This window comes from Cyprinus carpio, chromosome A6, assembly GCF_018340385.1.
Source record: "Cyprinus carpio isolate SPL01 chromosome A6, ASM1834038v1, whole genome shotgun sequence".
NCBI classification, from domain to species: Eukaryota; Metazoa; Chordata; class Actinopteri; order Cypriniformes; family Cyprinidae; genus Cyprinus; species Cyprinus carpio.
Window position 1 is genome coordinate 25,566,486 of NC_056577.1, and position 15,737 is coordinate 25,582,222.

At 35.6% G+C, this 15,737-nt stretch overlaps 1 protein-coding gene across 4 annotated transcripts; it reads left to right on the top strand.

Annotated features, from left to right (window-relative positions):
• The first annotated feature begins 215 nt into the window (after nt 1-215).
• Nucleotides 216-14,772, top strand: LOC109091078 (macrophage-stimulating protein receptor-like). 4 transcript variants are annotated; one of them, XM_042758708.1, is made up of 21 exons: nt 216-936; nt 1,988-3,258; nt 5,112-5,285; nt 6,047-6,172; nt 6,343-6,513; nt 7,735-7,895; nt 8,070-8,205; nt 8,372-8,508; nt 8,637-8,807; nt 8,943-9,036; nt 9,118-9,327; nt 9,850-9,996; nt 10,083-10,236; nt 10,490-10,582; nt 10,724-10,930; nt 11,051-11,131; nt 11,624-11,805; nt 12,565-12,674; nt 12,835-13,000; nt 13,165-13,301; nt 13,861-14,772. In XM_042758708.1, exons 2-21 carry the CDS (start codon nt 2,062-2,064, stop codon nt 14,075-14,077), a joined length of 4,071 nt encoding a protein of 1,356 aa, XP_042614642.1. In that variant the 5' UTR covers nt 216-936; nt 1,988-2,061; the 3' UTR covers nt 14,078-14,772. The 4 variants fall into 4 exon arrangements, with proteins under 4 accessions (XP_042614642.1, XP_042614641.1, XP_042614643.1 ...); XM_042758707.1 differs by having other exon boundaries at nt 217-947; XM_042758709.1 differs by having other exon boundaries at nt 217-947; nt 10,493-10,582.
• Nucleotides 14,773-15,737: the final 965 nt, after the last annotated feature.

The window sequence follows — 15,737 nt, forward strand, 5'->3', positions numbered from 1 at the left end:
AACATAATAATTAAATTATTTATTATTCATTATTTATATATTTAGACAAATACATGAATTTTTCCAAATATTTTGGAATAAGCAATTATTTTTTTATTATATAGACAGTGGAATTAGCAAACACAAGAAAAAATAATAATAACATCTGTATTTAATTTACGTGGAAACCCATAATTACATAATCTGTTATGTCTGTTGAAATGTCACACACGTTCTGCTTCAGAATATGATTCACCCAATACATATGTTAGAACACGACCAATTTCCCCCTCCCTCCTGAGCCCACATAACAGTATAGTAGTGTGAAACAGCGGTCAATTTGTCATATATCACCATAACCTCTATGTAAAGTGTATGCATGTATGTATGCATTTATGTATGGTGTAATTTGGATTGCTGGTTTATTACACACCTACATTAGAACGAATAGCCTACTGACGTAACAGTTTCCCCCCTCACCCCAGAATAGCCTATAGCCCGCATGGGAACAAATTCCCTGCATTCCTTCAAAAATGCTATTGAACATAACTGAAAACCACAACCACAAGCCAAGGAAATCCAAATGTTTGTAGACAAATTATATATGCGCTTAAATGCTATTTAGACAAGGAAGGGGATGTGCAAGACTTAATTTAGCCTTATATTTAAATCCCTGGGGAGATGTTTATGTTGGGGAAGGATTGAGCAACATCACTTCCTTATGAGGTGTTTAGGCGTGTTCTGTGAATGGGGGATTGACCGCGTTCTCTATCTCATGCTAATACAAGAAGTCGAAACTGTCCCGTACGAAGAAACCAGTTAATCTTGTGATTTTTATCAGACATGTTCAACTTTTAAGTACAATCCTGTTATCGTTTTCTGTGGAGTTTTTGTAAGTCGTTAAGAGTGCGCACGTTCACTCTTCATCGACTCAGGAGAAGAGGTAAAAGGCCACAGGTGAGCCTCAGGTAAATTCATAAACTTTTTATTATCAATAATACAGTTTCTCCTTTCAGTTCTTAGAATTTTTGTAACACGTCCGCGACATAGGTCACATTTTAGTTAATGTTTCTTTGTATATAGCCTAAACGTATTAACTAAATGTATTAGTTCCTTAAACAAACACGAAAATCAAAGCTAGTTACACTGTGACATGCTTGTTTATAAATTGCGCGTTAAGTTGCATATTATTTTTTCGACAGCAAATCGTTACATAGAGTTTCTGTACTTTAATATTGCCAAAATTACAGTAAAAAAATCGTTCTCTTAAATATATATTGCGTAATTATTCAGTCATCTTCCCTCTAATTGGTTCAATTGCTCAATTTTACCACAGTAACCATAGTTTCCGCCACAATATTAGTACCGAACATGGGAACGCCTTCATGCTGTATTATTTATTTATTTAATTGATAACTGTGCGTGCTACCACATTACCACTATTTAACTGTTGTTAACTAATAAAATGTAACCCTAACAATCTCTTTGGATCTAAACTGCCAAATGCATAAATGTAGCCTGTTTTGGTGGAAACTATGGTTAGATGTGGTACATATTTGTATGCTATTTTCTTTTTGCTATAGTGTGCACATTGTACAAAATTGCTTCCATAACATTAAAAACAAAACCTTAAATGATCAATTCATTTTAAAAGTAAAATGTGGTGTCAAAAATTCTTTGCACTTTAATTTCAGTACTTGAAATCAGAGTTTATTTATCAAATGCACAATGAAGCATGCAGTAATAAAGCAGTATAATAAGCTATATTATATACATATAATAGTATAATATAATGGCCTATAAGTGGTCATTTTCATGAGGGTTGCATTCACTGATCTATAATAGAGATAAATAGATCAGTGGTTGCATTACTGTTCTTTAGCAGTCTTATTGTCAAGTTACTGACAAGATACTGTAAACGCATGGAATGGATGTACTGACATAATGATGAAAGCATTTTACAGTGTACATATTCATTTCTCTTTCTTCTGTATTTTCCTATTCAAAGGTCCTGTTTATCTTCATCATGTATTAGCAATAGCAGTGAACTCCATTCGCCTCAGGCTACATAGGACAGCGGAGATGTTCATCAGCCCTAGGACCTTGTTAAAATGTGTCTGGTTGCAGATACATCTGACCTGTGCATTAAAATCATGTCCTACAGTCCCACAAATGAACATAAACTTTTCTGTTTCCTACTCTATCCCTTTTTTCCAAACTGCAAAAGCCATACAGAACATAGTTGTTAATGAGAATTTTAATGAGGTTTACGTGGCCTCACAAAATGTGGTTGAAGCCTTGGACAAAAATTTCAGCAAAATATGGGAATTGAGAACCGGGCCAGTTGACAGTCCAGATTGTCAAACCTGTAATTGTGATGTTGAGAATGAACCGGGAACGCCACTGGACACGGATAACCAAGTTCTTGTTTTAGAGCCTCTGGACTATCTTAACCTACTCTACATCTGTGGGAGTACCCAGTATGGTGTCTGTAATCTCCTTAAGCTTAATAAAAGTGCAAGCCCATCTAACTCTGAATGTTTTTTTAATAAAAAGGGCAACTCACCCTTAGCTTGTCCTGACTGTGTCGCTAGTCCTCTGGGAACAAAGGTCAGCGCAGTTGGAGATGGTTATTCAACATTCTTCTTTACAGCAGCTACCATCAATACCACCATTGCTGGATCTTTTGGCAAACAGTCCCTTTCTATTCGTCGTGTACTTACCACAGAAGACGGTTTCGACAGCCAAGTGAAGGGTCTGACAGTTCTTCCCGAATTCCAGGATAAATTTACCATTGACTACATCTATACGTTCTCCACGACAGAATATGTGTATTTCTTATCTGTACAGTTGGAGAGCCCAGTGAAGCCAAATGCCAAGTTGCAGACCCATCTTGGGCGCTTGCCGATCAAGGACAGCGAGCCTTGGATGTACAGGGAAATTGTTCTGGAGTGCCGTTTTGAGCCCAAACGCAGGAAAAGGAGCAGGTGGATTAAGGATGTAGTGTACAACTCGGTTCAAGCTGCTCATTTCAGTACGCCTGGCAAGGAGCTGGCCGATGAGCTAAGAGTAAAGATGGAAAGCCCAATTCTTTACGGTGTATTTGCTGTAACAGATGATAAGGGGAATCCTATCAGACAGTCTGCCTTGTGCGCATTTCCAATAGATGATGTGAACAGTGAGATTGAGAAAGGGGTAGAGTCCTGCTGCTCAAGTGGGACAGAGCAGATCTCTCGGGGATTGTGCCATTTTCAGCCATGTGAAAGGTGCCCGCATGAGGTGAGTTTGTATTTCTCACTGCAGTTCCTTGACAATTCACATTTTACGTTAGTGTGGCCTTGTTTATTAATAAATCTGTGTTTCTCCATCCTGCTCCTGAGAACCCCCATTTTTAGGTGTCTAGATGAATTTGGGATGGAATTGAGCTGGTGTTACACTGTTACTGTGTGTTGTATTTTTCAGTCCGCAGGTTAAAGCGATTTCAATCTATAGAGTGCTATTTCAACACAAGGGATCCCAACAGAGGGGAAAATAGCAGAAAAAACATGATTGGGACAGTTTGTTTGCAGTTAGGCTGATTTTGTTCAGCAGACCTGGCAACCCTGCCTAGCCCCCAAAACACAAAAATAACTTCTTAACAATGCCTTAGCAACCCCCAAACACCATAGCAATTGCCTCACAATGCCGTAGCAATCCCCAGAACAAACTAGGAACCCTAGCAACCCCTCATCATCATCATAGCAAGCGTGCGACATGCCCTAGCAAATGTTATAGAAACCCCCAGAACACTCTGGCAACCACCTATGAATGTCCTAGTCACCACTTGGCAACACCATGGCAACCACTCAGATCATTCTAGCAACACCACATGCTCAGGGGTCACCATGTGAGAGTCAGGCTTTATCATTCGTTGTTATTGCATGTGTTTCGGAAGTCTCGGCTGTGTTGCTCAATTCATGAAGTCACTTTTTGTTTTATAGATACCAGCCACCACATGCTCGTACATGAACTACAATACGTCACTCAATACCTTACTATTAGACTGAACTTTCTGTGGCAGATGTTTGTGCTGAGTATGGCTTTATCTCTCACGATCTTAAACAGGCAATGAGCCAGGGCTGATAAATCAAAGAGAGCATGTAGTAACAGGATATACAATAATGACATCAACAGTTTGTTTTTTAATCAGTAGTACAGAGATACTGAGGTTAGCTGAAATAAAACATCTCACTGTATATCTTTTTTGTTTTACATTTTTTTGCTATCTTGAAATTACATTATTTTACAGAATATTTTAATCCATTTATCAGTTCTGAAAAAAAGCACATAATTTAGACAACAAAAGAGTAATTTATCTTTATAAACTCTTGAATGTTTCTCTGATGGAGGTCAAGATTTCCAGTGAATAACAACCAAAATTCCTAAATTCATGGTGTTATCATATTAATTGAGAAGAGTTGAAATATCACGTGTTCTATGAACCACTTTAATCATACTTTTAAGGTACCTTTACATCCTTTTTGAAACATTAGAAAGTTGGAAAACTCTTTAAAATGTGTGTTCCATAGGAGAAAAAAAAGTCAAAATATATGACAACATCTGCTCTTAAGTTTTATTCATTTCTACAGCAATGGAAATTAAATCCTGACTGGTTTGCTTATTACTTATTCAGTGAGCGTTACTACTGACAGAATGCATGTATCCCACAAATCCTAATTTGGTTCAAACTGTTGGGGGCAGGAAATCATTTATTACTGCCAGATGGTGTCTGTAGCCTTCCGTTTACAAGTTGTTGCTTCCTTTTCACTGGGGTTGCTGTTGAAGTGGATGCATTTTTTATGTCACAGTGCCACGCTTTTGAAGTCAGTAAAAAATTGTAACAAACATGTAGCAGAAATTGGATTTAATTTTTTTTAAACAGTCCGTTGAGCTCCAAATGCAGGCAGAACATATAGAGTGTATATTGTTGCAGTTGCTGATTTAGCAGTTTTCATTTAGGCAAATTGACACTTCCTGTATATGCTGTATACGCCCTGATTTTTATATATTTCTTGCAAAGCAACAAAAAGTTGCAGGAAAAAACATTCACAAAATATATTTATTCAGTCAATATTTTGATTTATTTTGTCTAGAATCGAGATGGTTTGAATTGCCAAGCTGTCCCCACCATGGTGGCAAAGCCTTACTACAGAGTGGACTTCTTCAACAGGCAAATGAACAATGTGCTCTTTACTTCTATTCTGGTGACTACCATTGAGACCAAGACTGTGGCGCACATTGGCACAGAAGATGGAAGGCTCTTGCAGGTTATTTGTGAATCACTCTTTTTTGGAATAAACTGATTCCTGTTCAAATACTGTGAAAAATGACTGACACATTACTGAAATTTTCTTACGCTTTAATGGGGACCTAGCATACTGTGTTGCTGAAGTCTTTCTATGGTGTTTCAGAAACCAATCTATCATCTCAGTGCACCTTAATAGATATTAATATCTCACAATTCTTACTTTTTTTCTGAGGTATAAACTCACATTTCTGAGGAAAAATGTCAGAATTGATAGTTATAAACTCACAATTTTGACAAAAAGGTCAGAGTTTATATCTAGCGGTTTTGAGAAAAAAAAGTCCACATTGTGAAAGTTGCAAGAAAAGTTAGGATTGTGCTTTAAGAAGTCGCAATTAACTTAAATATATATATATTTCATGGTGGAAAAAAAACTAATTGCGAGATATAAACTTAGAATTCTGAGGATAAAAGTCAGAATTGCGAGATGTAAGTCAGAAATGTGAGATTTGTGAGTGTATATCTCACAATTCCATGGAGGCTTTCATAGAATCCTCTCCTTACCAGCTATTTAAAACATTAAAGTTAATATCTTTCCTGCTAGTCAATGGCCAATACAATCATAAGCCAGGCTTTTGTTGGCTACCTCTATTGGATGGAGACAGTGAATGGATTTTGCCCTTATAAAGACAAATATTATGTATATTTTGTATTTGTGTAGCTGTGACTAAGTTTCCTTTGTGGTTTTGATTCTTGACAGACAAAAAGTACTTTACTTTTCAGGTTATTCTGAGCAGATCGTCTCTTGAACTGTTTGCCAACTACTCTCTTGTGGAAGATATGCATAAAGTGTCACGAATAGCTGCTGTTCATTCTTCGGAGTCTCTGCTGTTTGTTGTTGGAAATAAGGTATGCACATTTATTCTGTACAGTTCAAAATCTTATCAGCCATCAGCAGTGAACTGAAGGTTTAATGTTTAAAAATACACCGACCGAAAGTGACTCATAGTTTTCAGCTGCATTTTTTTGTGTTTACATCTGTTCAATCTCAAACCTGTCTCTTCATCCTGTATGTACAGCTGATAAATGTGTCTCCCAGAGGTCCAGGCTGTGCCCATTTCCTCGACTGTTCAGTGTGTTTAGCGGCCCCCAAGTTTATGGGATGTGGCTGGTGTAATGGAGTCTGTTCTCAAATGCATCAGTGTAAGGATCAGTGGAGTAGCAACTCCTGCCCTCCAGTTATCACCCAGGTAACACATTGCATAATTGGGCGATAAATGGGACAATAAACTGTCTGTCTTTTAAGTTTGCATTTGTAATTTAAAGTGAGTGTGTACTGATAATATGAAGGCTGCTTCAGAGTCATTATAGTCATATCAGGTCAGGGCTGTGTTAACAACCACAGTACCTGCTGGACTCTCACTCCTGTGTCAGTGTCAGCTTTGGCTGTAAAGTCATTTGTTTGAACAAGGATATGTTTCCCATTTAAGAATAATAAAATGAAATAGCACAAACAGAAGTATTACAATTATATAGTAACTAGGGTTGGGTATCGTTTGAATTTTATCAATTCCAATTCCGATTCCAATTCTGCTGATCAGTTCCGATTCTTATTGATTTACAGTTTCGAGCCCAGGGTGGTTAAAAAAATATTTGTCATGTAAAAAAAGTCAAACATTTTGATATCAAACATATTTATTCTGTCTCTTATTGCAAAACATTTAGTTGCAGCACTCAGACTCATTTAAGAGCTGTGCAAAATAGAGCTGAACGACTCTGGATAAACTATTTTTTCTTAAATGGAGGTTGTGGTTCTCTCACAATTCTGCAGAAAAAACATTAGACAACTAAACAAAATCACATGTAATTTATGAATGAATGATTCAATGACAGTACTTGATTCATTACTGGATGAATCAGTGTTTTTGAATGAATCTCTTGAATGATTCAAAAACAAACATTTTTAACAGCTCCTTTTTGACACCTGCTGGTGTAACAGTGTAATCTAATCTTTATTTGAAGCTTCAAATTACTTTCAAAAGGGGAGTTCCTCTATTTTTAATAGTATGCATCAGTGTATACAAATTATAAAAACTTTTACCCCCATACCTCTGTGATTATTTAAATGTTTGTAACAGAAATAATGATACTGTGTGGTTGAAAAGACTGTGAAGCTGTTTCATACAAATACATGACAGCTGCTCTCTTTAGGTTAGATCTGAATGTTCAAATCACAGGGAGGAACAGAAAGTAATCGCACATGTCAAAGCAAAGTTGAACAGCTGAATCGTTGTCAATTAGGAATAAGATCACTTTGGTGTTTGAATCGTGTTCAATATAAATACATTGTGTAACATAATATTTCAGGCCTTTGTCATTTATTTATTATAACATAATTGAAAAAAGCTATTATGAACTTTATACACAGCCCAAAACTTGCTTCTTTTTTTTGTTGCACTTTTGCTTTTCAGTTTTTCCCCAGTACGGTGCCCTCAAATGGTAAGAGTGAAATCACTCTTTGTGGGTGGAACTTCCAGTCTTCTTCCCGAGCTGCTATCACTCAAACCTCTCACCAGGTTAAAGTAGGAAACAGTGGCTGCACTATTATACCAGAAAAAAGCAGTAGCTCCCAGTAAGTAACATACACATTTAAATTTTCCCACTGAAAGGTTTGATAAATACAGTTTTTTAGGTTTTTCATATATTTTTTATATTTCATTTCAGTAAACTTAAACATTTTTTAATAGTTTTAGTTAACAGTAACAACACTGGTGTTCATTAATGTTATTTTTCATTCTTTTCTCAGGCTGGTATGTAGGATTGATAGTGAGGTGTCAGACCCGGAGCAAAATATTGATATTACAGTGCAAGTGGATGAAAAGAGCATGGAAAGTGGATACTTTATCTCTGGGAAGGCTATCATACAAGGCTTCAGTTTTGTGGTAATGAGCAAAACATTCTCAACCTTTAATTACTACACTCGATTATATGATTTAACATAAAGTTTATCAAGAAATATTGGTTTGCAGTACTGCTGCTGATCAATTGGATAAACTAAACCAAATTTAGGTTGATAAAGCTCTTTTCATACCTCATATCTCCCATCAGACCCCAGAAATCACAGATATCAGTCCAAGCTTTGGACCTAAGATTGGAGGAACCCTGATCACCCTGTCAGGAAAACATCTGGATGCTGGTGGAAGCAGAACAGTCAGCCTTGGAGACAGAATTTGCCCTTTTGAAAGGTTAATGTGCCAGGTTTAGAAATTCACTGTTATTAGTCATGGTTTAGAAAGATAATAAGAATGCCAGTATAGAGCATACTTTTTCACCACTGAGTGTTGAGTATTTTCCTACTATTGTTTCTCCACAGCGTCTCCAGAGATGGGACTTCTGTTGTTTGTAGGTCTGAAGGTGTTGAGGAGACTTCAAATGTAGATGTGAAGGTTGTAATTGATGAATCAACTATTTTGGCCACAAATATGTTCCGCTATATGGTGAATCCTGAGGTGACGGGTGTGAAGCCCAACTGTGGTTTCAGAAAGTGAGTCAAAACATTCAGTTTTTTTCTGTAACAAATATTTAATGGCATCTTTAACAGTAAATATACAAGTAACAGTGATGTGGAAGACCATTAAATGGTTCAATATGTATTTTTTTGGGTCCTGCTTCAATGAAGAGGATCAAACATTACCATCATTGGACAGAATCTGGACTCTGTTTCCCAAGCCGTCATTACCTACAGAGGCAACAGCATGACACCTGTGCAAACCGTAGGACTCCCTTGCATTTTGAAGAGCCATGTTTAATAGTAGTATATACGTTGCCACTTATTGGATGCTGTACCTCCTTAGGTGTGTGCTGGTCAAGGGAATCCCAACCAAATGTTGTGTAAAATCCCTCCATGTGAGGAGTCAACAGGAATCCTCACTGTGGATCTGGATGGAGCAAAGGAACTCCTGCCTCAGAATTTTACCTGCCATGCTAATGGAAAACCCTTCCCGTTTGAAACAGAAGACCATGTGCTTGAGCTCAGCCCAGGGCAGGACAAAGTCTCATTGCATGTACGTCTCAGTGGCTATATAGTGTTGTTATATAGTCTCATATATGGTCCGACCAGGCCACACGTCTTCATGTGTTGTTTTTGTAAAATATTTATATATAATATATATGTTAAATACACTACTGGTCAAAAGTCATATAACAATTTTTCTAAAAAGTGGAATAATTAAGATTTTTTAAAATGTTTTTTTTAATAAGTCTTTTATGTTCACCTAGGCTGCATTTAATCAAAAATACAGTAAAAACAGTATTAGTATGAAATATTATTACAATTTAAAATAACTGTTTTCGATGTTAATATATTTAAAAATGAAATTTATTTGTAATAATATTAGATTTTTTTTCTCATCACATAAAACATTTTACTGGCCGAAATACAATGAAAAACATGAATTACAATTAAAACAACAAAATAAATGATTTACTAAATTTAAATTATGACTAAAATTATGACATTTACAGTGACAATCAAATTATTCTTCCAGATGTATTGTATATTAATCTATTCACATTTTTTATCCCAGCACATAAAACTAGCCCTGGTGTCTGATTGCATGAAAATCATTATGACAATTGATGGAGTGGATTGCAAGGCTACAGTTCTGGACAATGAGATCACCTGCAGGATCCCTAAAAATCTTAATATAAATAGCAAGAGGGCGCCAGTTAAGGTCAGAGTTTTAATAAATTTTAATAAGTTCAGGTTGGCTCTGCATGTCATTCATGATGCACTGCTCTGTCACATTGTGTTTTTCAGCTGCTAGTGAACGGAGAAGAATATGATATTGGTTTTGTAGTAACAAAAAACAACAATTTAATTGTGGGCATGGTGCTGGGCATTTTGGCTGCAGCTGGCATGGGAGCAGCTCTGGCCTGCATAGCCATAGCACGAGAGCGCAAGAAAAGGAAATGTAAGTGCTTCTGTCAAAATTACTCAAATTTTTCCTAAATGAAAGGATTATTTTTTAACGTTGTGAAATAATTTTGTAATTGTTATACTTTATAGCACATTTTTAAAATATATGGAAAAATATTTGCTTTTCATGATGATGATTTTTGACCATTTTTTAGTAAGCAGAATGAAAAAAAATAAAAAAATAAAACAAAATAAAATTGATGAATGTAAAACAAAAAAACAAAAAACAAAAACATTTCTTTGGTCAGCAGCTGCACTTGCTCAGGTTCGACTATCACTGCATTCAACTCGTACTACGGTGGAGAATTATGACAGATCACCTGATGGTGACTACAGAAGAGGTGAGACAACCTGAAGCCCTAATGTTTTTGAAAACATTAAGACACTACCTATAATTTAAAGAGTATATAGCCCAACTTGGTAAATTGCATCTTCATAAAGAGCGTCCATTCTTCAATAAACATAAACTGTGCATTCTGTAGGTCTGACAGCTTCTCCATTCCAAGGCTTGAGGACAACGTCCTCCAGTCTGCTGTATGCTGGGTCGATGGACTCTGCAGCAGCTGCCTTGATTCAATCTCAGACAATCTCTATGTCCGCTCTCCGGCCAGATCTGTTGGAGGAGGTGAAGAATGTTTTGATCCCACATAATAAGGTTAAAATCCAGCATGATCAAATCATTGGCAAAGGTACATATCTTAGGGAAACAACAATCCATCTGGATTTGCTACATTGTTTTCCATCTTTTTCTCTTTTTTCAATAGTACATCCTCTTTCACACACTTGCATAATTCTCAAATCTTTCTCAGGTCATTTTGGAACAGTGTATCATGGATATCTTACTGATAGTGATGACAAAAAGATCCACTGTGCTGTCAAATCACTGAATAGTAAGTAAATTAATACTGTTTTAAATAGGGGCACACCAATATTAAAACTGTGGATGATACAATGAGCTGATAATTATTTTGTTATTATGTTACTGCAAATAATGTAATAAATAATCAAAATAAGTTAAAAATAAATATTAAAAACTAAAATCTACAATTTATAAATTATACAATTTTACAAGCAAAGTTAGGCATCACACCATTAGAATACAGATTAAAAATGGATCTTTATTTTAAAATTTGCTTAAGATTACATTAAACAGTGTTACTAAAGTATTAGTGTTATTAAAGAGTAACTTTAAGGTAGCATAAGGTATGATATTATAAATTCTCCATGCCTAGATTATAGTATTTGAAGCTTATAAAAAACATTGATGTTACAATTTTTTATGTAAGAGTTTACATTACGTACAGCTTTGTAATGCCCAGCCATTATGAAAAAAAAAAGAAAACCAAAACAGGAAATATGATATTCTCAATTTTTCTTGAAAGGGATTACTGATCTGGAAGAGGTGGAGCAGTTTTTAAGAGAAGGAATCTTTATGAAGGCCTTCCACCACCTTCATGTCCTGTCCCTCTTGGGCATTGTGCTTCCCAGTGATGGACTTCCCCTGGTGATCCTGCCATACATGAAACACGGAGACCTTCGGCATTTCATCCGCTCTCCACACAGGGTAAGCACATTTATTTTATATAATACTACAAATCGATATCTTACTGGAACAACATAGCCCTAACCATATCCTAACCCTTACCTTACCTACTGTTTTCTGTTGATGTGTGAACTTCACTGAACATTATTTGTAGTACACCTGCCATCAAATAATCACAATAAGCTTTGTGCTTTGTTACTTATAATGTGAAAGAAAGTCTCACCTTTAAAATTCCCTATTTTATCACCATCTTTGCTCAAGCGGCACATGATCCAATCATCTTTTCCCCCTTACTACTAGTTATAGCACAAAATATATATGAATGAACATCAGTACGAAACAGTACTTAGTGAAATGTATCATGTTTCATAAAAATTGCTCAATCAGTGTTACAATTACAAAAAAAGCATCTATAAAACAACTTGTGAACAATGCCATGTAATCTCATGACATTCTGACCATAAATGTAATAGATAGCTAGACAAATACCCTAAAGAGCAGCATTTTGCCAAATATATGTACTATTTTACATATTAATTTTTACTGTACCTATTCATTATTTAATGTTAATAAGTTAGATTTATTAATTGATTAATAAATAAAATGTATTTTTGGATTTGGATTCAGCTTTCTGCCAAGTGCATCCTGAATTTTTGGCCCAGAGTAATTTCATTTCAGTGCATCACTAATTTTAACTTTTTAATCTTGGTAAAATCATGGTAACTTACTAAACTTTTGCATTAAAATGTTGCCTCATAAAAATATATCCTTCATGTTCAGAATCCCACAGTGAAGGACCTGATTGGCTTTGGGCTTCAAGTTGCCAAAGGAATGGAGTATCTCGCAAACAGAAAATTTGTGCACAGAGACCTTGCTGCACGTAACTGCATGTAAGTAAGAGGCAACCTTAATTTTCTTATTTTATCTGGTAATGTATGCATACACCAAAATGAAACAAACAAAATGTACTTAGATTTTTGTTTTCTTATCAAAGTACAATGAGTATAGACACAAAAATTCTTACAAATGTAATGAATCCACTTTCCCTAGGCTGGATGAGTCGTTTACAGTGAAGGTGGCTGACTTTGGTATGGCACGTGACATCTATGATAAGGAATACTACAGCATCAAGGACAGCAAAAAAGCAAAGCTGCCAGTCAAATGGATGGCTTTAGAAAGCCTGCAGACACAGAAATTCACCACCAAATCAGATGTGGTAAGTTTAAATGTGGAGAATCTTTTCAAGACATTTCAAGAATAACAGTTTTGAAATCACATGAATATAAGTGTGATCTCATTGGCGTGGTCCTGTCATCTTGGAAGGAGAGTCAGGCTAAAAATTCTACATTCTATATGTAACATGTATTTTATTCCCTCTAGTGGTCTTTTGGAGTGTTGATGTGGGAGCTGATGACGAGAGGGGCCAGTCCGTATCCTGATGTGGACCCTTATGACATAACAACCTATCTAATGCAAGGCCGTCGACTGCTACAGCCACAATACTGCTTAAATTCCCTGTATGATTTACCTACCTTTTATTTTTAAAGGGGTCGTATCATGAGGAATCACGTTATCTTTGGCTTTTTGATATTTATGCTTTGAAAATATATCATTCAAAGGAGTTTTTTAATTTTTTTATGTAACTATCCACATTTACATGTTAGCAAAACCTATTTTGCATTCAGAAAATCGTAATTCATGGTGAAGCAGTAAAGCAAGATAAATATATTATTAATATTTATGTTGTTAAAATACGAAATTATGTAAAATTATTGAATATTTCTAAACACCAGAAGAACTAATGATAAGAGTAAACTTTGGTAAACAGTCTTGAAAAAGTATATCCTTTTTTTATAGAAAACTTTTACTAACATTGTAAGTGGATCATAAAGAACATAAAAAACTATATATTAAATATTAAAATTACATATAATAATAATAAAACAATATAATCACTTTAAAAATGGGGGAACAGCTTTGAAAACCCAACAGAAATATTTAGGTTTACATGTAGCTTCATAATTGGGGCAAATAGGGCAAATAGATTAATAAGTCATTTTGGATTCTGTATTATAGGTGGTCCATCCTGCTGCAGTGCTGGAATCCTGAGCCTGAGAAGAGACCAAGTTTCCCTAGTCTTGTGAAAGTCATTCAAGAAATCCACTCCAGCCTTGAGGGGGAACATTACATCAACCTGCAGATCACGTATGTGAATCTGGACAAGCCCCGGCCCTACCCCCCACTCTGCCCGGCCCCGCCTGCTTCCGAACATTCGGACCAGTCCTCCACCTGACCCTGTTCTCAAATGAAATAAGTTTGAGCTGCGTTCATCATGTGGATTCAGAGGCTTATATGGTCCTATGAAGTGTGGGAACCAAAAAACATGCACTGAAGATGATCTGCTGTATTTGGAGAATCCCAAAATGTGTCAAACTGAATGTACATTCCTTGTGTGTGTCTGAGATGGTCATGCTGTTGTGAACTTTGCGTGGTGTTAGTTGCATGACCAAACTGGTGTCACATCTTTGGGATCTTAACAGTTTTGGGGCAAGTGCACTTTTTAAATGAATTTTATATTTTAAACTTTTTTAAATGAATACAAGAATCCCGTGTTGTGTTTTTATACTTTTTATGGTATTGTTTCTTACACTGAATGACAACTGAAAATCATTTGTTATTTCTCATACTATAGTATAACACTGTGTTCTATCCAGGCGCAATGCAGCAAGATTCCAGTGACCAAACAATTTTTATTTCCACACTGCTAGTGAAAATGTTGCATGTTCTTTGTCGGTGTTTGATGTTTACTATACACAGGGAGCAGGATTTTGGTCCAACAGGCTTTCAGTGTGAGCATGGCTACCAGCAGATTGCTGCAGAAATATAAACCCATGGTCATTTACACCATGTAACAATGTAAGAGATGGAAAGCTTTTATCACTTGTTGCTTTGTCACGTTGTGACACCATAAATGGTTTCTTTAAGGAAGAGTGATATGATTACTTGAAATATGGTTTGATCATTTGTGTGTGTGTGTGTGTGTGTGTGTGTAAATAAAGAGATAAAATGCCAAAGTCTGAGAACTTGGCATGATATCAAGCATGATTTATATATGCCAGCTGGTCCATGAGAGTACTGCAGGGTATCTGTGGGATTTTTAGGCTCAAATTTAAGACTTTTTAAGACCTGCACAAATAAAATGAATACCATGTGAGCAGGGCAATGTCTATAGTAATATATTAAACTGTAAAATGACTGTAAAAATCATGATTTACAGTTCAGATGCGGGTTTTCACTAAAACAAGAAGTTTTATAAAATAATAAACTTAACATTTCAGCCTTTAAACCATTTTTAAGAAACTGGATGAGTCAAAAGTAACAATTATTATATTAATTAAATAACATTATATAATTAAACATTAAATATTTTTCTTCCTTAATTGTTTAGACGTTTATGCATATTTTAAAAAAAAAAAAAAAAAACATGCAAACTTGCTTATTGAAAATGCAAATTGATTCTCTGCAGAAATATATACGACAGTACACAAAACAACAGCATCTGACTTTGAAATGTGCAGCGATCATGTTTATTTAATGAATCAGAGCCTTTTGAAGTTCGTCACATTAAGCCATATCGGAATTCTCGTCTTTCCGTTTCCAAATTTATGTACCATTGACGATTTTTTTTATGGTCTTAAATTTATATAACTAAATTTAAGACATTTTAAGGACACGCGGAACTTTTTTCCACTTAAAACATTACGTTAAATTCATTTTGATACACCAACTGTTCGATCTGTGATTGCACGTGACATCTCAACTAAAGGGCCGCGCGCGACGAAAATGTGCTGCTGAATATGTGGTTTACTTGTGACAACTGACAAGGAAGAATAAACATTACATGCGACTCGGATGTTCCACATTTTATTAAAGTATTAAAGTTGGTTAATTAA